Source organism: Brachypodium distachyon, chromosome 3, assembly GCF_000005505.3.
Source record: "Brachypodium distachyon strain Bd21 chromosome 3, Brachypodium_distachyon_v3.0, whole genome shotgun sequence".
In the NCBI taxonomy this organism is placed as follows: domain Eukaryota; kingdom Viridiplantae; phylum Streptophyta; class Magnoliopsida; order Poales; family Poaceae; genus Brachypodium; species Brachypodium distachyon.
Window position 1 is genome coordinate 58,941,906 of NC_016133.3, and position 23,833 is coordinate 58,965,738.

General features: G+C 41.8%; 4 protein-coding genes across 6 annotated transcripts; 3 read left to right on the top strand and 1 right to left on the bottom strand.

Moving 5' to 3' along the window:
- Positions 1 to 17: 17 nt before the first annotated feature.
- On the top strand, positions 18 to 10,949 carry LOC100824912 (alpha-aminoadipic semialdehyde synthase). Its single transcript, XM_010237859.3, has 26 exons — positions 18 to 155; positions 1,186 to 1,258; positions 1,354 to 1,617; positions 1,737 to 1,823; positions 1,897 to 2,026; positions 2,258 to 2,431; positions 3,076 to 3,155; positions 3,360 to 3,476; positions 3,691 to 3,766; positions 4,096 to 4,267; positions 4,490 to 4,586; positions 4,685 to 4,848; positions 5,205 to 5,259; positions 5,397 to 5,537; positions 6,778 to 7,098; positions 7,308 to 7,388; positions 7,679 to 7,744; positions 7,822 to 7,939; positions 8,154 to 8,283; positions 8,417 to 8,496; positions 8,980 to 9,138; positions 9,215 to 9,473; positions 9,669 to 9,777; positions 10,302 to 10,463; positions 10,564 to 10,633; positions 10,730 to 10,949. Exons 2-26 carry the CDS (start codon positions 1,238 to 1,240, stop codon positions 10,783 to 10,785), a joined length of 3,189 nt encoding a protein of 1,062 aa, XP_010236161.1. The 5' UTR covers positions 18 to 155; positions 1,186 to 1,237; the 3' UTR covers positions 10,786 to 10,949.
- On the bottom strand, positions 10,865 to 13,070 carry LOC104584327 (beta-1,3-galactosyltransferase pvg3). The gene has a single exon (XM_010238612.3). It carries the CDS (start codon positions 12,836 to 12,838, stop codon positions 11,798 to 11,800), a length of 1,041 nt encoding a protein of 346 aa, XP_010236914.2. The 5' UTR covers positions 12,839 to 13,070; the 3' UTR covers positions 10,865 to 11,797.
- A 343-nt stretch (positions 13,071 to 13,413) lies between these two features.
- Positions 13,414 to 15,195, top strand: LOC100826139 (60S ribosomal protein L35a-1). The gene is made up of 4 exons (XM_003570663.4): positions 13,414 to 13,582; positions 13,668 to 13,896; positions 14,000 to 14,043; positions 14,909 to 15,195. Exons 1-3 carry the CDS (start codon positions 13,515 to 13,517, stop codon positions 14,039 to 14,041), a joined length of 339 nt encoding a protein of 112 aa, XP_003570711.1. The 5' UTR covers positions 13,414 to 13,514; the 3' UTR covers positions 14,042 to 14,043; positions 14,909 to 15,195.
- Positions 15,196 to 15,916: 721 nt separating this feature from the next.
- LOC100825517 (anaphase-promoting complex subunit 4) lies at positions 15,917 to 23,412 on the top strand. Of its 3 annotated transcripts, none has more exons than XM_010237861.3 (19): positions 15,917 to 16,075; positions 16,487 to 16,598; positions 16,788 to 16,879; positions 17,651 to 17,734; positions 17,963 to 18,202; positions 18,487 to 18,567; positions 18,657 to 18,796; positions 19,142 to 19,302; positions 19,391 to 19,491; positions 19,575 to 19,649; positions 20,021 to 20,200; positions 20,412 to 20,494; positions 20,582 to 20,671; positions 21,299 to 21,403; positions 21,632 to 21,770; positions 21,914 to 22,123; positions 22,209 to 22,358; positions 22,613 to 22,694; positions 22,792 to 23,412. In XM_010237861.3, exons 1-19 carry the CDS (start codon positions 15,980 to 15,982, stop codon positions 22,896 to 22,898), a joined length of 2,328 nt encoding a protein of 775 aa, XP_010236163.1. In that variant the 5' UTR covers positions 15,917 to 15,979; the 3' UTR covers positions 22,899 to 23,412. The 3 variants fall into 3 exon arrangements, with proteins under 3 accessions (XP_010236163.1, XP_010236162.1, XP_024318294.1); XM_010237860.3 differs by having other exon boundaries at positions 21,917 to 22,123; XM_024462526.1 differs by lacking the exons at positions 15,917 to 16,075; positions 16,487 to 16,598 and having other exon boundaries at positions 16,796 to 16,879; positions 17,627 to 17,734.
- The last annotated feature ends 421 nt before the right edge of the window (positions 23,413 to 23,833 follow it).

Below are 23,833 nucleotides of genomic sequence, written 5' to 3' on the forward strand. Positions count from 1 at the left end.
CGCCCCGCCGGCAGGCAGGCCACCTAGCTGGAGTACTTCTCTATATCTACTACTCGCGCGCAGTCCCCTCCTCACTCGCCAACCCTTCCTCCTCCCCTTCCTCCGCCTCACGCGCCATTCCTACCGTCCTGGCCTCCACTCCGCCGCAATTCCAGGTACGTGCGACCACCACCTGTCCTGTCAAGCTTTTCCTTTTAGTATCAGCTTGGGAATTTTTATATGTGGCCGGGCTTCAACTCCGATTCCCGTGGAATATTCACTCGAATCGCGGGCGGGTTTTCCAAACTTCCGAATTCCGGTCAGTGCGGCTAGCTGCCGCTGCCGCTGGATTAGCCGCCGGCCGGCCGTGCATCCACACGCATTTGATCGAGGTCCTCGCCGGAGGTGGGTGGCACGTGCCGCTGCCGGCGCTCACGAGTCGTGTCTGCCTTGGACACACGCGCTGGAGTAAACTCTCCGGAAGGTCGGAACTCGGAATAAGTGTGAGGCCGCCCGATGTGGACACGGGTTGCGTGTGACCTTAGCTGTGACGTGGTCACCAACAGAAGCGCCACGTGCGTGCGTGTGCGCACAGTATGGGCGTGGTTGCCTGCACGCCTGTCACTGGACTGGAGCTAGCCAGGGGCTGGGGGAGCAGAATAGGCGTACTGTCTGAAAATGACTGATACGCTGCCCGTTCGATCAAAGTTCAGGCTCGACATGTATTCCAGTCATGGGTTCATGGCCATGGAATATGTTTTGACCTTTCTTTTTATGTTCTTGTTACCTTGATTTTGACCTCCGATTGCTTGCTTAGACATCAGACATGACCATGGAATTTGCTGTCAGCATCTGGCAGTTACTACTAGCAAGGAAAAGGAACTTTTCTCAGGAGTTTTCTTTTATAAAAATGAAACAGCACTTTTCCTCTTTTCTTTTGATAAAGAAACAGCACTTTTCAATGGCAGCGAGTTCCAGAACACTTATCATGTTTTCTTTTCTCCAATAAATAAACACAAGTGTTATTTTCATCTAAAGGTGACTACTATTTATTGTATATACGTGTGAAAAATAAGCAACTAACCAAATAATTAATACAGTCCAAACCATTACGATTTATTACAGTTAAATGGTAGAAAATTTTAACTGCAGTACTTCGTTGGAAACTGTGATAGCCTGGTTGTGAGGCATTCGTTTCATTTTCAGGAGTAGGTGATAACAGGTTCTCTATCGTGGCGCTTAACTGCACTCATCCTCTATGGGATCTGCTGGAACTGAAGTGCGTTGCTCGATCCCTTTGGTTTTTCAACTGTGCAGTTTCTGATAACTGATTCTCTAACACTGAGGGCATGTTCATTACAATTTTACTCGCAGAGCAACGACACCTTGCTGGGCAATGGGGTCATCGGAATTCTTGCCGAGACTGTTAATATGTGGGAGAGGAGGGCACCATTAACTCCTTCACATTGTGCCCGTCTTGTGCTAGGAGGTGGCAAGCGCAAAACTGGTGTAAACCGAATCATCGTGCAGCCAAGCACAAAGAGGATCCATCATGATGCTCAGTATGAGGATGCTGGATGTGAGATTTCAGAAGACCTGTCCGAGTGTGGTCTTATTGTAGGCATCAAACAACCAAAGGTTATACTATGTTCCCATTAAGCTAGATATTCTAACTGCCTTTGATCTGCAGTCTGTACCTGTACCTGCTCCAGTATCATAGTTATTAAACGTTTTTGAGATGTATTCCTTTTGTGCAGTTGGAGATGATTCTTCCAGATAGAGCATATGCATTCTTCTCTCACACCCACAAGGCTCAGAAAGAAAATATGCCACTATTAGATAAGGTAGCTACCATGCCACACATAAACGTTTCTTCGGAGGAAATGCGGCACTAAATCGATTTTGTTGTATTTTCAGATCCTCGAAGAAAGAGTGTCCTTGTTTGATTATGAGCTGATCGTTGATGATGATGGCAAAAGATTGCTAGCATTTGGGAAATTTGCTGGTAGAGCTGGGCTGATAGACTTCTTACACGGTCTCGGACAGCGTAAGAACACTGTTTGTCATTTCATTTCTCAGTTCATTTATTGACCTGACATTATCATGCCTGTTGTGGTTGTGCTCAGATTTGCTATGTAGACTGGTTCTGCATCATGAAGGGCAATTTGCTCTTTCATGAGCAATTATTCATGCAGAAATGAATTAGTTCACATTAATTATGATTTTTTTTGTTTAGTGATGTTGATTAAAGCTAAAGTTTTTTCCCTTGAAATTTTAGGATATTTGAGCCTTGGATACTCCACTCCATTTCTCTCTCTGGGACAATCCCATATGTATCCTTCGCTTGCTGCAGCCAAGGCTGCAGTCATTGCCATTGGTGAAGAGATAGCTACATTTGGACTTCCATCTGGAATTTGTCCAATAGTATTTGTATTCACTGGATCTGGAAATGGTAATTCTAATGTTAACTTTGTTTCACCTTTCGTTGATTCTAATAATAGAAGTCACTTATTCAAATACAGTGCAACTATGCCTATTTGGCATACACAACTTTTAGGGGTCTTATGGTGCTTTGAGGATAAAGGTCCTTCTGTTTTATTGGGTCATTTGTAATCTTATATGCTTTCCGGGTGGATGCATTTCTGCCCTGATGCTCCTGGTGTTTATGAACACGGAGCAGTTAAGGTCCCTTCTCTATACTGGCTAGTGCACATTTACCAACCTTACATAGTTTTGTGGATCCTGTTGATGACTATGCGTATTATTTTGGTGCAATCTCAAAGGAAAGAACATTTCCTTCTTGCCTCTTTTATTTGAGGATCAAAGTGACCGTGTAGCCATTTCATAGAACAATGGTGATTAAAAGTAATATTTGAATTGAAACCGGAAATCTTCAGACTGTCAGTACTAGGGGAAACAATTGATAAAGTTACCATTGAACAAAAGAGCATAATACATTGGCAGAACACATTTATGACTAATCCAAATTACATTGCTTTCACATTGACAAATCAAACATTCAGTTTTTTTTTATCATTTTAGCTAAGTTGGCTGCCACAAATTTACTCCTCACACCTATACCTTCATATGTGACAGTTTCTCAGGGCGCACAAGAGATATTCAAGCTATTACCCCATACATTTGTTGATGCCGAGAAACTTCCTGAGCTCTCTGCGGTATTACTCCTTCTCTAAGTAAACAATTGCTTCTTTGACCTTCTTGTCTCCATCTAAATGAATGAAATTTCTGCCACCTGCAGAATGTATGTGTATCTATGCTAATAAATTCTGTTATAAATTTAACGGTTACAGATGTGATATTATTTGTCAGTATAGCTTCTTAATATAACCTTAATTTGCTCTATTTCTCAAATTTTACAGGGCAAGCATTTGTCTCCACACAATCAGTCAACCAGGAGAGCGTTCCAGCTATATGGATGTGTTGTCACGTCTAGAGACATGGTCTCACCCAAGGATCCCAGCAGATGTTTCAACAAAGTACTGCACATTTCTTAAATTTTCAGTTCAAAACGTTTCTTAAAACCGATCATGCCCTTATATTCCTAATCCTATTGATTGATGCACTAGCGGCCTTTTCTCTTCCCTTAGTAAATCTATGTTTTAGTGTTAGCCATATACATTTTCCGCCACTTCGTTAGGTTTCTTCACCTTTCAATAGCCTAACTGTAAGAAATCTTGGCATCATCTGTAGGCTGACTATTATGCTCATCCAGAACACTACAGACCTATTTTTCATGAAAGGATTGCTCCATATGCATCTGCCATTGGTATGTCCATAGCTGTTTGCTTCCATTTTATATTGTCCAGTTCTGTTATGTTTCTGTATTTTGGCACAATCTGTAAAACAACGAAACAAGTCCCAGCCATAGCATTTTCATCATTTATGCTATTTAGTTTTACAAAAGAAATACATCACTGCATAATACTGCTAGTTTAAAACCTGATAAAGTTACTAACCTCATGGGGTGGTGATTGCATGGTGTATAGTCTTAGACTTTAGACTCTAGAATGAATCATGGCATTTGTTGCGAGAGTCTGTGAGATTAGTCATTTGGCCATCATGTTCTAATATGCATCTGGCCTGTGGTTTCTACAGTGAACTGTATGTACTGGGAGAGAAGGTTTCCGCGACTATTGAGCATTGATCAGTTACAACAGCTCATGACTAATGGGTGCCCTTTGGTTGGTATTTCTGATATAACATGTGACATTGGAGGTTCAATAGAATTTGTGAACAAGAGTACATCAATAGAGAGGCCTTTCTTCCGGTAATTCATTCTCCATTTTCCTGTTGCATATACTCCAGCTAGGGCATATAAGTTTTTGTCCTGAGTCAAACTTTTTTAAGTGTGATCAAGTTTATGGAAAAAATCAACATCTGCATTGCCCATTAGTTACAGATAAATAGAATGGTTTCTGGTAAATTACACTATAGATACTATAGATACTTGGTTGCTACCTTTTGACAAATGCTTGATATGCAAATCTAGGTACGATCCTTCTACTAATTTATACCATGATGATATGGAGGGCGATGGTGTGATCTGCTTAGCTGTTGACATTCTCCCTACAGAGTTTTCTAGGGAGGTGAGATATTTATAATAAAACAGATAAAGCTATTTTTGTTGAAGTTCCAATTTATTGCAATGATATGACTAATATTCCACTGTACTTAAACTCTGCAGGCCTCCCAGCATTTTGGAGACATATTATCTAGATTTGTTATTAGCTTGGCCTCATCTAAGGGACTGTTGGAGCTTCCTTCCCACTTGAGAAGAGCTTGCATTGCATATGCTGGCAGGCTCACTCCTCTGTATGAATATATTCCTCGGATGAGAAAGACTATGATGTAAGTTACAGATATTCTCATCATCACCATTTTACTTCTGTGGGTAGTTTTGTAGGGTAGGCATTTATGTTTGTTCATTGAGTCCCTGAGATCCCCCAAACTAATCACAACGGGAACTAAGTAGCTGATCTTGTTAAGAATATATTGCTCACTGAACAGGATATGGCTCCAATGTGTCAGAATATATTTTTTAATCTGAGACCTTTTTCTGTTTGTTAGCATGTGTTATGTTTAATCTTTTTACATTACCACAGGTTTCTGGTCATGACTGATCTATATTTACCAGCTTCGAACGTGTTTTACTGGTCTACAATACTATTCTAAACATTATGGTTTCATGTTTTGTTCTTATGCAGAGAAATGCCGCCAGCTCCTCTAAATTCACTGCCTGATAAGAAGTACACCACCCTGGTTAGAAATATAATTTCTAGTATTGTGATGCATTTATGAGCTAAATTTAACTGCCGTACACAGATACAATTTGGAATTTACTGAAACAATTTCGCAATTGCTTTCTCTAACAAATTGTCAATTTCTTAATGAAACAGGTATCTCTCAGTGGCCACCTCTTTGATAAGTTCCTTATAAATGAAGCTCTGGACATTATTGAAACAGCTGGAGGTGCTTTTCACTTGGTTAAATGCGATGTTGGACAAAGCATTGACGATGTGTCATACTCAGAGCTTGAAGTAAGAGTTAAAATTTCTTATATCAACAATTTTCAGCACAAAAAAGGGTCTCTAGTTTGATAATTGATATTTAGCTTTTTTAGAGCAATTAAGTTTTTGCAAGCGCACATCAAAGGACAACTTTCATTATATTGTAGAAAGCTAAATGGTCTAACATCGAGAAGTTCCATTTTGTCAGTTATCCCATTATTAGGCTTTTGATTCTCAAAAAAGTTCTCTCTCTTTCGTCTAGGAAAAGTGTGGTTGTCATGCTAAACCAGTTCCGGTGCAGTAAGTGGTAACTATGGTGGTCATTTTTTTACCCATTACTGAACTTAACAAAATAAACAATAAAAGAATCCAAAAGGTGCCCAGTATCATCAAATCAAAGAAGTTGGATCTAGTAGCTCCTGGCCCACCCTCACCCATCCCTATCAGGTTATCAGCTCTTCAAAAATCAAAAAATGAAAATAAGAAGAAGACACCAGTACGACTGTTGCAAAAGCAGACAGAGACATTCAATCATTGAGTAGGTTTAATAGTTCGATCTGCATTCCCCTTCCTGAGCCTACCACAGTTTCTGCCCAACTTCAACTTCGACTAATTGGAGGTCTAGACTACCATGAACCAGTTTGTGCTCCCCTTCCTTTTCTTTTCTTTTTGAACTCTGTTCCTTCCAACAATTTATGGGCATAATTCATAACTTCCTCTTGGGCTTGTTAGTTTTGTAAGTATGTTGGTATCACAGCTCTCTGGTTATTCAAGGAAGAAACAGAAGGGCCCTATTTCTGCGAGCATTTATAAGCATGCATTTGATTCTTAAGCTTCCTTCTTCATATACACTGATTATGCCCCTTCCCCCTCCCCTACTGTTTTTGTATTTGAATTTGGCAGCTGTTCTTATCAACATATCGGATTTATATTTTCTGAACATCAGTAACTCTTCGTAAAAAAATCAGGACCTCACAGTTCTGTTGCCTGAATAACATATGTAACCTGCCGCAGTGAATGTTATATCATACAAAATGCAACTTTATTGTACCGTTTAGCACCCTTACCGATTGATGCCTCTTCTATTTGTATTTATTAGTGAAACTAATGTTTCATAGTTTATATTAATAAACATAATACTTTCTTTGTCTTCCGTGGAAGACATTAAAAATGAATTTCAAGACAGCCTTTATTTGAGCTGCTTCTTTTTTTCTCATTGTGTTATTTGAGTTCTTTTTTTTCTGAAACGCATAATGAATTCATTTTACAGGTAGGAGCAGATGATACTTCTACGTTGGATAAAATTATCGATTCCTTGAATTCTATAGCTAGTGCACATCGTGGAGATCCTAATGCCACAAGAGAAACGGAAATATCTCTCAAAATAGGAAGAGTCAGCGAATGCGGAAGTGATGACAGCATGGATGAAGTAGGACCAAAGATTTTGATTCTTGGAGCTGGAAGAGTTTGTCGGCCAGCTGCTGAATTTCTAGCATCTTATCAAAACATCAATAGCAGCGGTGCTAATGACTATAACACTGACCAAGTTCATGTTGTTGTGGCATCTCTGTATCAAAAAGATGCAGAAGAGGTGAGTCTCACAGTATGATCTTCTTAATTGCTTAGTAGATTCACAAACTTTAGCTGGAAAAAATTGTGAGTTGCTTTTAGCATGTTGTTGATATAAATAAGCTGGGATAAATTCAGTATGCTGTCATTTTGGCCAACCTGAATATGATATTTGTAGGATTGGACCATTAGTCCACTACTATTCTCATGTCTTTGTTTCTCTGCGTGCAGACAGTTGAAGGAATAAAGAACGCAACAGCAGCTCAGCTTGATGTTTCAGATATTGGAAGTCTTTCAAATCTTGTTTCACAGGTATTTTAATTCTGATAATTAATTCCTCTAGTGAACAAATACTACTTTTCATCAGTATGCTGCAGTAAGCATAAGAGGCCAGACTTGCGTCACAAATAGAAGTACCTAAACTACCATCGGCCTTACTTCGTGTCATTCCTATGGTTAACTTTTTATGTAATGTTTGCGGTTCAGGATATAGGTTTCTCTTTACTTTCTTGTCAAGATATAATATTTCCCCTTGAATTTGTTAATTGTTGCACTAACTTGCAAGCAGACTAAGAAATTAATGATGTGCGCTCTTCTTGCAGGTTGAAGTTGTAGTTAGCTTGCTTCCTGCTAGTTTTCATGCAGCCATCGCAAGAGTATGCATAGAGGTAGGTTTAAACCACTATGATGCTATATAGAAACTGAGGAATTGCTTCAATTGTTTGAATTATATTTCTCTATATAGCTCAAGAAGCACTTGGTCACAGCAAGCTATGTTGATGATTCCATGTCAAAGTTGGAGCAAGCTGCAGAAGGAGCAGGTGTAACTATACTCTGCGAAATGGGTCTTGATCCTGGCATAGGTACGCCCTAAATGCAAGCCATAATGTAGATGGAAATACTGGTTTCTATGCTATTACATATACATGTTAATGAAATTAAGACATGACTATAAATTGTCACTGATGAGTGTCGATATTTTTTCGGCCACTGAGTATTATGTAATGGAGAAAATGACCTTCCGTCGTGGAGCAAATTTGCATGATGGCAAGCTCTAAATATATTTCCTTTACACAGATCACATGATGGCAATGAAAATGATTGATGAGGCACATGCTCAAAAGGGGAAAATAAAGGCGTTTACATCTTTCTGCGGTGGACTTCCATCTCCAGCCGCAGCAAATAATCCACTAGCCTATAAGTTCAGGTAAGTGTCTTTATCCTTCTAATAATTTAACTATCTCTAGTATGCCAAGGTCTACATGTGGAGCTTGTTAGAACAATATTTCATGCAAGAAATTTTACCAGAAATACTAATGGTTTTTTCCCTATTTTCTTAGTTGGAGTCCAGCAGGTGCCATCCGAGCAGGAAAAAATCCTGCTGTCTACAAATTTCTTGGAGAGGTTGTCCATGTAGATGGTATGTTCGTTCCATTTTCCAGGTCTCATTAATTGTCCACAGAAAAGGAGCACATGTCCAATAGCCTGACTTACTGGTGTGATCATACTGTACCACCGATTAACCTTATACTCAATTAACTAGGCGAATTGCACTTAGCATCACAAAGATCACTTGAGTTAGAAAATATCATAGTTCTGTCTCTAAGATGTGGTCCCCAGGGCCCACTTATCAGGCGGGCAAGTGGTATTTTCCTATTTGTCCAACTTCGCAATAGTGCCGATCTAATGTTCAATCCATACACTAATTTTCTCTATACAAAAACTATGTATATATATGAAACAGGTGGCAATCACTTTTCATGTCATGGGTTCTTAAGAAAGCTGTTGAAACAACTGAAATAACAATTTATTCTGTGTATAACTGTCTAGTGATCTAAAACTGCATACACCATCTTAATATCAATTTTTTATAGTCGATGTGATTTACTTACCACTTTGACAGGTAGTAAATTATTTGACTCGGCAAAGAGGCTCAGACTACCGGAGCTTCCAGCTTTTGCTCTGGAACACTTGCCAAATCGGAATTCCTTAATGTATGGGGATCTGTATGGGATCTCCAAAGAAGCATCTACTGTATATAGGTCCACTCTTCGTTACGAAGGTAAGTGTTGATGTATTTCTTTTCCTCACAAAGTCATCATTTTTGCCGTGAGTACAATTTTGTCACACCTATGCAGGATTTAGTGAGATCATGGCTATCCTGGGAAAAATTGGGTTTTTTGATGCTGCAGATCATCCACTGCTACAACAAACTAATCGCCCAACATATAGGGTTTTTCTCAATGATCTCCTTAATGTTAATAACATCTCTACAACGACGAGCAAGGGAAATCCAGAAGTCTCCGGAGGACAGAATGATGAACTGATTTCCAGACTCATGGCCCTTGGGTATTGCAAAGAAAAGGAACTAGCTGTCAAGATATTCAAAACAATCAAGTTAGTCTCTGATCCCTGTGCTTTCTGACGTTGTTTTCAAATTTCATCTCTTTTACAACCTGGCGTACTCTGTAGTGCCATCTAAATAGATAACTAATGATTGTCTTATGCAAGAAATAATATAATAATTTGCTAGGAACAAACAACTTCTGTGTTAGAACTTACAAATCACATAACTGATCTTGCAACGCCTAGGTTCTTGGGACTGGATGAGGAGACAGAGATACCTAAGGATTGTTCAAGTGCATTCAGTGTTATTTGCCAACGAATGGAACAGAGGATGGCATATAGCCACAATGAGCAGGTGAGGCTTATTATCTTCTTCTGTTTTTACAGGGATGAGACTTGTTGTCTTATATCTTCAATATAGCCCATGTATTGGATATAACTATCAACGTAATTTTTAAGTACAGAACATATCACAAATGTATCACTTTTTTCAAAGCCCCTGTGATCTCTGCTTTCTTGCAGAGAAAAGAATAATATAATGTTATGTAAAAGCTGGAAAGATCTCAAGGCTAATAATTTGACATAATCAAGTGTGAGGTTGGCAGCGCTGAATTTAACGTGCAAAAACACATTATTAATTCTTCTTGAAATGGCCGTACAAAAACACATTATCGATTTCTTGTAGTGTCGTGGTAGATTCACAGTTTAATGATCATTCCGAACTTCTGCTTTTCACATCGTTTTCTACCATCATGTCTCATACGATGATAGCCGATAGGACACTTTCACTGGGCTCGGAGAACAAGTTTAAAAGATCCGCTTATTGGGACCATCATATTCAGTGACATGCTAAACACATACTTTGCTCTCATAATCCAGGATATGGTACTGCTCCACCATGAAGTCGAGGTGGAGTACTCCGACGGGCGACCCACTGAGAAGCACCAAGCAACGCTGCTGGAGTTTGGAACTGTCGAGAACGACAGGTCCACGACCGCCATGGCCCTCACCGTCGGGTTACCGGCAGCGATAGGAGCCCTGGTACTACACTTGAACCACATCAGTCACACCTAGCTACACCTACACCTGCTCCAGAGCAAACCATGTGCTAATCCATCCCCACCATCTCCTGTGATTGCAGCTGTTGCTCCAGAACAAGGTCCAGAAGAGAGGGGTGATCCGGCCTCTGGAACCTGAAATCTACATCCCAGGTGAGTGCAGCAGAAGCAAATTAACGATGTTCGTTCTTACGATTTGTGTAATGTAGCATATATATGACTCTGATCCGTGCGTTTGCGGCTGTGAAGCGCTGGAGATCTTGGAAGCGTCGGGCATCAAGCTGATGGAGAGAGTGGAGACTTAGAGGATGCGAATCCACCGAGTATATATGTGTATATGCTGCTGCAAGAGAGGCAATGAGTAAATAAATGGAACCATTCGTCTTTGTTGTAAGTATGAACTATATATGGTACAGTATATGTAATATCAGTATGCGTGTATATATGAACTACCGAATCAGTTGGGTGATCTGTTCGGTTTTGAACTTCCACCATAATATGGTGAGCGACTTGACGAGAGACCCCAATTAGGGCTGCTTCTCCGGCCCGACATTCAGGCATACCTAGGCTCTCACCAAGAAGTGGGGAATGGCAATGGCATGGTATACCTGAATGTCGGACTTGGAGAGGCCGCAGATGCTGGGGGCGTATGATCAGTTGGCAACCCCCGCCGCCGCCGCCGCCATGGCCCGCGATTTCCTTCTCTCCAGCTCTCCATGAGAGCCGCGGCGTCGTCTGTCTGTCATATTAGCAGTGGCTGGGAATTTCTCAGATTTGATTGAATCTGGGAACTTCTAAAAGCCGTTTCTCACAGGCCGCGACTCTGGTAGTCTGGTTAAATTGACACAGCGCACTTCCAAGCTCTATTTAAAATCAAATGAACCCTGGAGACAAGAAACTAACTTCATTGCAATTCAAGTTTATTGACGGATTTACCCAAAGTTCGCTGTATTTATTCCATATTTCTGCTTTTAAAAACTATGTTCCCTCTGCTTTAGTTGTTTCTACCAGTACAATGCTTGAAGCTTGGTAGTACAATGGTACATGTGAACTAATTTTTTAAAACTTAACACAAAATCGTTTTTTTCAATATACTGTGCACTTTTTTCAATATGTTGTGACAATGACTAATTAGAAGGGACTTTAAAATGCCCGGCTTGTCCACACAGGTCTTTCGTATATATGCTTAATTAAATTGTTCAATACAAATTTCTCCAAAACCAATGACCATAGATACAAAGTAGAAATATCATTTCGAAACGTAGAACTCTCCAAAATTACGAGCATCGACACACACACGCGCGCGCGCGCGTCGCCCTAGGACTTCATGTTGTAGAACTTGGAGGGCTTGAGCGCGGCGGTGAAGTTGAAGTACCCGAGCACTTGTGCCCAACGCGGGTTGTCCTTGAGGCGGTGCACGGCGATGCTATCCGGCATGAGCTCGTGCTCGCACTTGTCCACAGGCACGGGCAGCAGGTAGTCATGCATGGCCGGCTTGGCATTGAACCTGTTCTTCCCCTTCCCCCCTTCCCTGAGCCACTGCCCGGTCATCATGTCCTCGGGCCCCACGGTGTGGTTCCATGCTATGTCGGACGTGGCCACCCACTGCACGAGGTCCCACGAGAGGGCGTACCCCATGCCGGACATGTACCCGTTGTGCGGGTCCATCTCCTCACACGGGATGGTGGCCCCGTAGTACGCGTCCTCCCGGGGCATCTTGGCCAGGGAGGCCAGGAGCTCCGGGAGGCGGACGAAGATGTCGTCATCCACCTTCATGACGTAGTCGTAGGGGTCGTCGGCGTAGAGGGACGCGACCGTGGAGAAGTAGGTGTACGTCTTGCCCTCGTTGAGGTTCTCCTCGCACGCGTCGAGCACGATGATGTCGCCATGGAGGAGGATCTCGAGCGGCACGAGGACGCGCTGGTCGTCCTTGTAGAGCCGGCAGAAGACGAAGCGCACGTCCACCTGCGCCGCGAGGGCCTGCGAGGAGAGCCGCTGGAGGTTGTAGACCATGCGCAGGAGGTGCCGGCGCTCGTAGACGTCGGCCCGGGTCAGCACGCCGATGAGCAGCCGGAAGTCCGGCTTCACGGTGGCCATTGTTGTCGTCTCGTCCCCGAGGCGCGAAGAGGACATCAGGGTGGCGGGGGGCTGGGCGCAGGAGGCCATGAGCGACTGCAGCTGGAACTCCTTGGGGTAGACGAAGAGGTAGATGAAGCCGAGGAGAAGCAAGGGGAGCAGCACCAGTGCCTTGCTCGAGGTCGACAGCCTGCTGGGGAAGCTCATGGCGCCGGCGTGCTGCAGCTGCTTCCTCATGGCGGCCACCGGCAGCTGATGCTGGTCTCCTGATCTGCCGCTCATGGGCTTGATCAAAGGTTTGTTGATCGATCTTGGGAGGAAGCTAGCTTTGGCTTAGATTGGCTCAACTTGGTGTAATTTAATGGAGCTCTGGCGTGTGGTATATGAGTCGTGGACTTGTGTGCGTGGGGGAGCTTAATTGGCGTCCACGGTAATGGCCGCAGCTTTGCGTAAAGGAGCCGGAGCCAGGAGGGGGGCGCGGCATGCGAGGCCGGACGGGACGGCCCGGATCTTTGGGGGAGTACGTTCGTACTCTAGCGTCGTGGAGTCAACGGTGTATAGCGTTTGCTTAAGAACAATCTGTGCTAAAAAATCAATTTCACAAACTTGGTTCAACGCTGATACATGTCATTTGCATTGATTAACCCATTCTTTGTGGGCCTATCTGAAGTTCTGGACTAGTAAAACTACGTGGGCCTGCTACAAACTTGTGTAACAATCGGCCTTTAAGCCCTGGCCTGCCTCTCAATGGCCCATCTTCCTGCAAGCAAATCAGGACCGTCCGTATCTACCACAACCTAACCCATCCGTGCCGTTCATTCCCGGGACAGATAAATATCGCTCCGAACCCCGGCGCCTAGGGTTTCTCCCCTTCGTCGTCGCGCCGGCCTCCCTCATCGCAGCTCTCTCTCCGCCGCACTCCGCCCTAGCAGCCCCCGTCTCCGGCGCCGGCGGCGAGATGGTGAAGGGACGCACGGGGCAGCGCGTCAGGCTCTACGTCCGCGGCACCATCCTCGGATACAAGAGGTGAGCTCGGATGATCTCGACCCGCGATTGCCGCATTCGTCTTTTGCGTGGTTCTGAATTTCGTGGGGGGTTTGGGGCGCCGAAGGTCCAAGTCGAACCAGTACGAGACGACGTCGCTGGTGCAGATCGAGGGGGTGAACACCAAGGAGGACGTGGCGTGGTACGGCGGGAAGCGGATGGCGTACGTCTACAAGGCCAAGACCAAGAGCGACGGCACGCACTACCGCTGCATCTGGGGCAAGGTCTCCCGCCCCCACGGCAACTCCGGCGTCGTCCGCGCCAAGTTCAAGTCCAACCTGCCGGCGGAGGCCATGGTGAGTTAGTTGGGGTCTTCGGTCGTCTCTCGTCCGTTCGGTTCTGTGATGTGATTCCTTGAGTTGTGTGCTGATGGTTTTTGTGATGTTTGCTTTTGTTCAGGGGCGCAAGGTCAGGGTCTTCATGTATCCCAGCAGCATCTAAAGGTTAGGATCGTCCATCCAAGTGTCTGTTCCAGAATGGATTCTGAGCAAATGACATATTTGTTCATATTCATCCGCGTGTGTTTGGTTGTGAAATGATTCAAATCATGACCGTCAGATGGTGCATCATAATAGGGTTTAGTAGTGTTCGGTGTATACACGATTCTGTTCTTGTAGCATTACTAGCACTACACATGTCGTGTGTGACTTCCATCGACCTTCTGCGGATCAGTCGCTGCCTGGTATTTGTATATCCTCTGAATTGTTAGTTAGGCAATTCTGCGTACTACTGATAAATCGAGCTAGCCAATTTTGTTACCTGTACACCTCCATTAGTCAATCCATTGAGTGTACTCTTTCACCATGCCGTGAAATGGTTTTTGTTGGCTACTTTGGATCACTCCCCAAGTTGCATTGTTGAGGTGTACACTGTTGGAAAGAAAATCTACCATGGCCATGACAGTGACTTGTGTGCCACTTCTAAATGGCTTAATCCTTGCTGTATTGTGATATGCCACCATTGGACCTGAGTTGCCAAACTTTTCATGATCAAATCCAAAACATTGAAAGCTATCGTAAAGCGTAAAATGAATTGAAAGCTATCCCGTAAAGCGTAAAATGAATGTAAGGTTCAGATAAATCAAGATCTAATGCTTCCCTGATTTCCTTGAAAGACGTCTTGAAACATGACGGTGTGAAAACAGTAGATATGTGTAATTGCTTGCAGCATGCTCAAAAAATTCTAGTGGTGAACTCTTGACCATAATTTGATATTGTCGAGCACAAATTGCACTGAAGAATTGCTTTGTGATTCTCAATTTGCAGTCTTCTGGTTGCCTGAAGTACTGATGTATCTCACTCAATGCAGATAATCTTGAAGTGCGGTGGATGTTGCTCATCTCTTAGGTTTCATCTGTTAGCAAGTTGAACTGCTGTTTCCCCAAGAATCCCTTGGTTGTTTTCCCCGTAATTTTGATGTCGAATGTGTGGACCACTTATACCATGCTATGTTATATGGAGTTGGAATTTCAAAGCGTGTGATCTGTTCATCTCTCAGTGGGTTGTGTGCTGTTGCTCCCTCTCAATTTCAGTCATTGATTCCTGTTAGGAGATAATTTTCCTTTTGTTCATTGATGTATTTATCCTTTCTGACCAGCTTTAGACGACTTTTAACTTATTTTTTGTGATTATATGCGGCAAACTAGGCTCGTGGCTTGGAGGTGCATATCCTGTTCGAACTGTAGATATTCCTCTCTTAACAAGGGTCTGGACGTTACATTTTACAAAAATAATAAATTCATATTTCTAATTCATTTGTGTGCTACACAAAAGTGAAGTGTGAATCCAAAATCGTAAATCGCAGTAGGAATCTATCTGTACATGTGAACAAAAAAGTTTTAGGAAACAACAAGTAATGCTATCGTGCTAGCTATGCATGATACCAGCAAACAAGTAGGAGTAATAAGAAAATTATTATAAAATATGAGAACAATTTATGTGGTTACATTTTTGTTAAAAACACAACCCGTGTTGAAGAAACAAAAGGTGATTTCATCTTTTCTCTCCCTGTTCGTAAGACATGCGCATGAACTCTTCTGATATGCAACTAGAGTACGCATCCGTATCATGTGAAAACGTGAAAAACTCTGTTTAGCGCACTTGATCATTTCTCATGGATTTTTTTTATAAAATAGAATCAGATTTTTTTTAGCCGAAAAAGAACGGGATTAGGGTCGACCGAAAGTCTGTGGAGAGAGACACTTCAGCATTTACTGGGCCGTGCAGGCCCAAAGCCTCAGTTCACAAGTACAACCAGAGGCCCACAATCAACCAGGTCCAGACTTTGGGCCATTCTGTCTTCTTTCCCGCCTGCCCTGCCCAAAAAGTTTCCCCCAAAATAACACCCACCCTCACGCGCCTCACCAAGGAGGAGTCAGGCATGGCGGAGGTGCAGATGGAGGAGGCGGCGGCGTCGTCGTTCGCGGCGGGCAGCACGCCATTCCAGCTCCAGTTCGACAAGCCCATCCCCTTTCAGGTATCGTCTCTGGTCCTCCTCCCAGGCCGCCGAAATGCCGCGCGTGCGCGAGCGAGCGAGCTCGTCCCGGTCCTTATTAGCTTAACCTGTCGAGCCGCGGATCGGCAGTCATGCGTGCTACTACGTCTTATGATGCTGTCCGGACCTTCGATCCGATGCAAGGCTTGAATCGCGCGAGGATGAGGGCGTGCTGGGGTTGTCGTGCTGGGGGTGGCCGTCCGCCCCCCACCCCCCCTGCGCGCGAGCCAACCGTTTGCTGAAATTCCTTAGCGGTGTTGGTTCGGAACATAGCAGTTTCTTACCGTCGCTGCGCGCGCTCTTCAGTGGGTTGTGGCTGGGGTCTTGCTGTGAATTGATTCATCTGACCTCGATGTGCACCAGAACTTACCCATTTTAAAAAAATATTTTTAGATAAAAATGGCGGAATGGAATCCAGAGAAGGATCTGCTTGCTATGGTTACTGATGACTCCAAGGTTCTCCTCCATCGCTTCAATTGGCAAAGGCTATGGACTATATCCCCTGGTTGCTACCCTCCCACTCCTTGATGCTCATACGAAAAATATGAAACATATGTTGCATTAGTCCTTTTCTTGTAAATGTTGTCAGAAGTCAGAACAAATCATAGTTTGTGGACTTTGCTTTCGAGTTATTTCTTCTTTGTTTTGAAGTAAAAAAAGGTACAGACATACTAAATTATTTCTTATTTTCCAGGGAAGTGCATCACATCTATTTGCTGGAGCCCTGATGGTAAAATAATAGCGCTTGGTACAGAAAATGGTTTGCTTCTTTTGCATGATGTCGAGGTGCGTATGTAAGTAATGAATAAATACTATTAATGTCTTCTTTTGTTGTTCCTTGACATTGTTCATGCAAACCTGATCCCTGATGGCCTCCTTTTTATAACGTGATAATGGGTGCGTTCTTTTCGGCTTCTAGGACCGGCTTCTCCTAGAAGCTGCACTCACCTAGCTTCCTGGAGAAGCCACATCTCAGATTTAGCTAGGTTTTCAAAGTAGTTTAGACCAAACTAGTTTGATAGCCTAATCAAATTTAGGTGGCGGCTTCTCCAGGAAGCTGGGTGAGAGCAGCTTCTCAGAGAAGCCGGTCCAGGAAGCCGAAAAGAACTGGCCCAATGGCTCTGTTTTCATATTGACCTTCATCCGTGGTGATTCTTATGTCTGGAACTATCAAGACAATAAGGGTTAGCTGACGCTAAAACCAGACACATCAACATGACATATTTTCAATTTCTTATTTTTTTTTTCTGTTGAGCACCATCTCTACTTTGCAACCTATCGTAACCTCATTGAAAATGAATCTGCAATATCAATTATTTACATTTGATTATGACGTGTTAGTATTTTTTAAATAGAACTCCTTATAAATTCTCTGACAGCTGGAATCTAAGTACACAACCTATTTTATGTTTTGACTCTTCTGCAGCTTATGTTTTTTCTGTTACTCTTTAACTCGAAAGAATCTCACTTGCTATCAGATTATACTTGTTAGTTTTATTTTACTCTACCTCTTTTGTGCATGTATAACTGAAGGGAGTGCTGAACTGCTAATTGCAGAATGGAAAGATGTTACGGAGTATAAAATCCCACGATGTTGCCATTGTATGTTTGAATTGGGCAGAAGATGAACCACTATCAAGGGTATAACATTTCCTTTTTTGTTTTATAAAACCTTTACTCTATCTACTCAAGAAATCGATTTGTATAATCATATATAACTTGCATCATTTTGTAATTTTAATACAAGCATACATAGTTCCTCATTTGAGAACTGCCAGATGATCGATTCATGCATTTGCAATTACGGAAAGTAGTATAGGGTTTCATTGGAAAAAGATCTTAACTGGAGCCTTCTGTTAATTACTGCAGACTGGCAAGGATGACCTTTTAGCTTATGAAGACCGCACTTCACGTTTCTTTCCTCCTGCTCCTGTGATGCCTAGGATAGGTGGGCTAAGTTCTGGAGATACTGGTCTTGCAGACGAGAATGATGAAGCCATCCAGGAATTTTCAAGTGCTTCATGTCAACGTTTTAATATTTTGTGCAGTGGTGATAAAGATGGTTGCATTTGCTTCAGTATATTTGGGATATTTCCAGTTGGCAAAATAGTAAGTAAACACAATAACCGAGTGCTCATCTGCATTTTAAAATCAATAGAATCAGTTATGCATCTTTCTTTCGATTCTGAAGGTTATTCTTATTATTAACACCCCTTTGTTGTTTCAACAGCAAATACTTTTCTACCCTAACAGTAAATACGATATCATGATACAGATACTTTTGTTTTCTGCTTACAATCTATTGATATTTGAGTATCTGTTGCCTAAATTTTCGTGTTGTAAGTTATGATGGATACCCTAACTGCAATGAGTTTACATCTTTCACATTTCAGGACATAAATAAGGTTCCAATCCATGTACAATCCTCTGGAAAAAGAACTAGTTACCGACTCCAGGATGCTTCCATAAGCAAGGTTCTTAATTAATTCCTAATCTCTTAGATCCCTATGCACATGTCAGTCTGCTGGATATGCTATTCTGAGCTCATTGTTGTTTATATCAGGTCTCTTTATCACGAAACCTCCATCAGTTGGTGCTTCTGTGTTCTGGAAAGCTGATTGATGCTGACAACCTTTATGGCAGCAATGACATTTCTGTTGGGTTACATTGTCTGCACCTTGACACTTCTATCTTTTCCAACAGGTAACAGCATACTAGTTCCACTGCCTTTGAATACTTTCTGCCCTGGTTCAGAATCCATTATCATGTTGTGGCCCTTCATGAAAGAAAATAGATCTACAAAAAGTGCTAGAATAACACATCCCCTAACACATGAAATAACTGAACTCTGAAAGGTTTATTCACTCACTTTAAAACTAATTATTTTCATTGGCCAGGTGCAAATATATTAGGGCGTTGTAATTTCTCTATAATATAGCAAGTGTTTCATTATTAATTTTGTAAGGACTGTTGTGCTATACTTAATAAAGCTGATCAAATAAATGTTTTCTTCTTCTGTTTGTTCTATCATCATTAAATGTTGTAAAGGAAAAATGAGCTACATCAGGTGTCCCAACAAGCGTCAAGTATTCAAGATCTGGCTGAAGTTGTCCGCGCCTCCATATCTATGATGTCCAAACAATGGTCTAGTGCTATGAACTTATTTCATGAGAAATTTAGTGCCTTGCCTTCTCTGATAACTGCACATGGTAAGATTGGTTTTCTTATAGACAGAGCCGTCAAGAATCACGTACCTTGATTCTGCCTCCATTCGTGAAAATTCTAAACTGTTTACAGGGATGGAATCTAGCTCCGAGGATGAGTTTATGAGCCTTTTGTTTGGGACACATACAAGTCCAGCACTACACCAATTTTTAGTCAGCTCACTTGGTGAAGCGGTATTTGTTGCTATACTATACTAACTTGCATATCTTTTTTTCCTTAAAAGACATGTCCAAACTTGTCGTTTCATATGTTAAAGGGTCTCAAGAGGATAGCCAAGGCTATTGACAGTGCTGGAACAGAACTTCGTAGTGTTGTCAGCGAGCATCTTCAGGTCAGCTACTACCATGCCACAACTACATAGATCTATACTGTTGTTTATGTTTTTTTATTTACTTCCAATGGACACTACAGAGTATATAGGGCAGCTTCACTTTGTGCTATGATCAGTCAATCAGTAAAGTGCCCGTGGTATTGTTAGTGTTTTACTACTTAGGTGACTCAAAGCAGGAAGTGGTGTTAGTATTTTAGTAATTCCAATTTCTCTCTTCCCCTTCTTTTGTCGGAATACCAGTCATGCCGTTCTTTAATTGCAGGTCATGCCATCTCATTTGGCTAAACTAAACATGTCTTGATTGTCTTCTACCTTTTTCTAGTTTCTGCTATGAAAATTGAGTTGCTTGCTTATATGTTCTTTGTGTATAGCCTGCAGTCGAAATTATTTCATTCAGACTTGCAGAACTAAGAGGCCTTGCAAGATGGCGTTCACGATTTCAGAACATTGGGTTAGATGAAAAGCTTATGGATGGTGTAACTGAGAAGATAGGAATGCTGGTAGTGCAAGTTGAGCGCTTTTCAAGGGTTGCAGCTACTGTTCTTTACCTGGTACACTTTTTTCTTGCTGCATGTTTTTACTGCCTTCTCAAGCTTTGCTTGAACTTGGGACTTCTGCCCTTAAAATTTGAATCTCCTTCCTGATAAGTTGGCACAGCACCTTTTCCTATATTGTTTTTGCATATTCTGTTCTGGTTATTGATTATGCTGTTCCTTTGGGGGTTTATTCTTTAATAGCTTTATTGATTTGTTGACTTTTCAGTTTCAAAATTTCTTCAACTGGGTCTTGAAGTGTGTTAAGATATTATTAAGTGAACCAACCGACCAAGTTCCACCCGCAAACAGGTTTATCTCTTTTCTCCCTATTGTTCTTCCTTCTCAAAGCATGAATAAACACCTTGTTACTAAATACCAGGGGATCATCTTTTGCAGTGAACTTGTGGTGATTTTTCTGAAGTTTCTTCTTGATAAGGATCCAATCAAACAGTTACTTGAAACAGATCAGATATTCGAGTGGGATATGTAAGTAGCATTCCCAATTGTTGATTTTTGTTTGTTCTGCACTGATTGGTCTTCAATTTACACTGTGTGTATGCATTTGATTTATAGTACCTATTCACAAGTTGCTATTCAGTCATCTATAAACATAAGTGCATGGTTATATCTGGATACGAGTGGGTTTTAGCGTTATACTATGGAAGTTTCCATGTATGCGAGGGTTAGCCCTCTGAAGGAATTATGTTTGAAATGTATATCTTTGTTATGGTGTTGCCAACTGCATTGCTTATCCTGCACTGAATTTAGTTATTGAAGATCTTTGAATGTATGATCTTAGTATATCCTGAAACCGAGAACCAAGCTGTGCTTGGTTGGCTAGATCGCGTGTCTGCGTGCTCACCCACCTGCTTTGGGCCCAGCCTCCGCAGGGGTGCTCGCTCCTTAATAAAAATGCCCTGGGTGCTAGTTCCCATGGTCGAGTTTTTTTTAGTATATCGTGGAACCAAAGTGAAAGTGGTCAGAAGTTATTCCGTTATGTAGGGCTTTTGTTCTTTGTATGTAGTCTTTCTTCATGGCTGTAAGATTACCTGTTTTTGTCATGATGTGCTGCTGTATTACTATTTATTAATTGTTTTCAATACATTTTTTCAGGGACACAACGAGACATGTTGAGAAACTAGTAGTTTTTGGAGGATTTACAGACACCCAATTTTTGGAAAGGAGTTTGGTCAAACAATTCACCGAGCTGGAAGAAAGGTTATTCATTTCATTGCTTAAAATTACTTGCTAGTATCTGTGTCAGATTACTTGAGCTTGACGTTAGTGTGTCAACTCAGTATGCTGTCAGTCAAGTCTCAGCGTATTCACTTTCTACAAGGATAACAACTTTAAATATGTTCCTTGTTGCTTAAAACAGTGGATGTTTCCGTTTTGTGAAGTAGTTTTTATGGTACACTAAAAAAGTTTGTTTCCCATTTTTTTCAGCATGAAGGAGGCTTTCTTGATGCCATTTACCACCATTTCTTCACAAATACATTGTCAAGGATTGCTTCCTCTTTATCCTACTACATCGTCAGATGCCTTATCATCAACCTGTGCTCCAGCGTCAATATCATTTTATAAGGTTTATGTTCTCTTTGCTGGTTGCTTCCCAATGCATTAACAACATGGTCCCAACTGAACATACTCGTTGCTTCTTTACATGTTATTCCTGCATTGGATCATGATCAATTGCTGTTCAAAAATCTTAATTGGTTACTCCAATAGCAGGTTGAAGATTCTCAGCATAGTGCATCTTCATATAGTTTGACTGACTACATATGCTTCAAGATACCTGATGGATCCTTAAATTTAAGAAATTGCGTTGGTGTGATAAAGAACTTCTGCGAATCATCTACCTGCAGCAGACCATCACTTTCAGGTTTCCTGTTGCATATACCTGACGAATATGAGTGTGTTGATCTGTCCCTTTACAAGGTATCTCATGTTGCATCTGTTGAGGCAACATTTCACTTCTGTACAGTATTATTTCGTATCTTACGAAAGAAACGGTTATTCACAGGATAATCAGGTGGTTTTACTACTTAGTGGGAGGTCCCTTTCTGAAAGTCCTGTAAGATCTTGGATGGTGATGCTGCAGGCAGATAACTTCTCTTTTTCACCACTCTCAAGGACAGGCCTTGCAAATTGTTACTTTCTACAAGAACTGGTGGTAAGAATTTTCTTAAATGAGAGCACTGTAAAATGACTTAAAAGAATAACTGTTCAGATCAATAATCAATCATTGCACTGGATCTTCAAATTGGTGTATTGACGAGAATCCTTATCTATTAGTGTCCTCATGTGATATTGAGAGCATACATAATCTCGCCAAATGTAGTTCGAAAATTATGCATGCTTGTAGAAGTTAACCTTACAGGCAAATAGTAATAACATTTGCTAATCTCCTGCACCGAACATGTCTAGGCACTGGAACTCCAATTGGACACAGATCATGGAAAAGTCCGAAGCATCCCTCACCCTTTGTCTACTCCGCTGGCAGTCAGTGGTAGGTTGAGCTTATATTTTCGCACGTGAATTGTTAGTTGCTATGCATGTTACACAACGAGTAATGGATGGAGCTCGCTTTTTCTTTATGTTTGCAGCCTCAAGAGGAGTGGGTTGTGTCTTTTCATCCCGGAGGCATGCTTTGGTCTATATCCTTGATGAGGATGAAGATGACGACGAGGATGAAGTTTCTGATATGGAGTGATTATGAATTTATGATACAGCACCCAGCAGATTCAGCTTGCCATGTTACAGTGCCGCACAATGTCATACGCTGGGTAAAAGAAGAATGTAATCGCACTGTCATGTGCTGAAAGCAGAGCAAATGGCCGTAGCTTGCTCTGGTTCTGGGAGCTGTGTTAGATCACGGAGCTGCTGCTACCCGGCGGTGAAACGCTCAACAGTTTGGTCGGGCCTGAAACTCGGGACTTCAGGACACTGCACCAGTTTCGTTGCAGTATCTTAAATTTTAAGAAATCATACTTGCCCCAAGAATGATCCTGTATTGGTAATTTAGTAATCGTGAGGTCAGGTGTACAGGTTTAGTTGTTGTACTGGTGATTTATTATGCAGGTTAACCTTTTACGTGACTCCAGGATCGAGGGCTTGTTAGAGAACGGTAACTTTTACGGATTGTTCGTTTTGCAGGAATTTTTTCTACGTGTAGCATTAATTTCATGTGGGAATAGAAATGCAACATTTTTAAGGATTATGTTCAAGTTGATCTAATTTCTAAGAGTCCTTTATTAGGTGAGACTTCATGAAATTTTTTTAAGGATTGAAGGCGACGTACCAGGTGAAAACCTCTAGTCGGTGAAAACTTTAAAATTTTCAACTCTATAGATTAGATCTTAAATAATCAAATAGAGGATTATTTGATGAAAACATCAATTTGGTGAGAACTTTGAAACTTTCAACTCTTCCACCTTAAATCTCATCGGTTTATTTGAAATAAAGTTGGAAACTTGGATAGAGTCGAAAGTTTCCAAGTTTTCACTGAATAGAGTTTTTCATCCGAAGCGTTGCCTGAATAGAGTTTTTCATCTGAAGCGTTGCCTTCATATGTATCACGTTCTGATAAAGTAATTCTTTGTTGAACTCATGTCTTAACGAGACATAATACGTCATGTATGGAAAAGA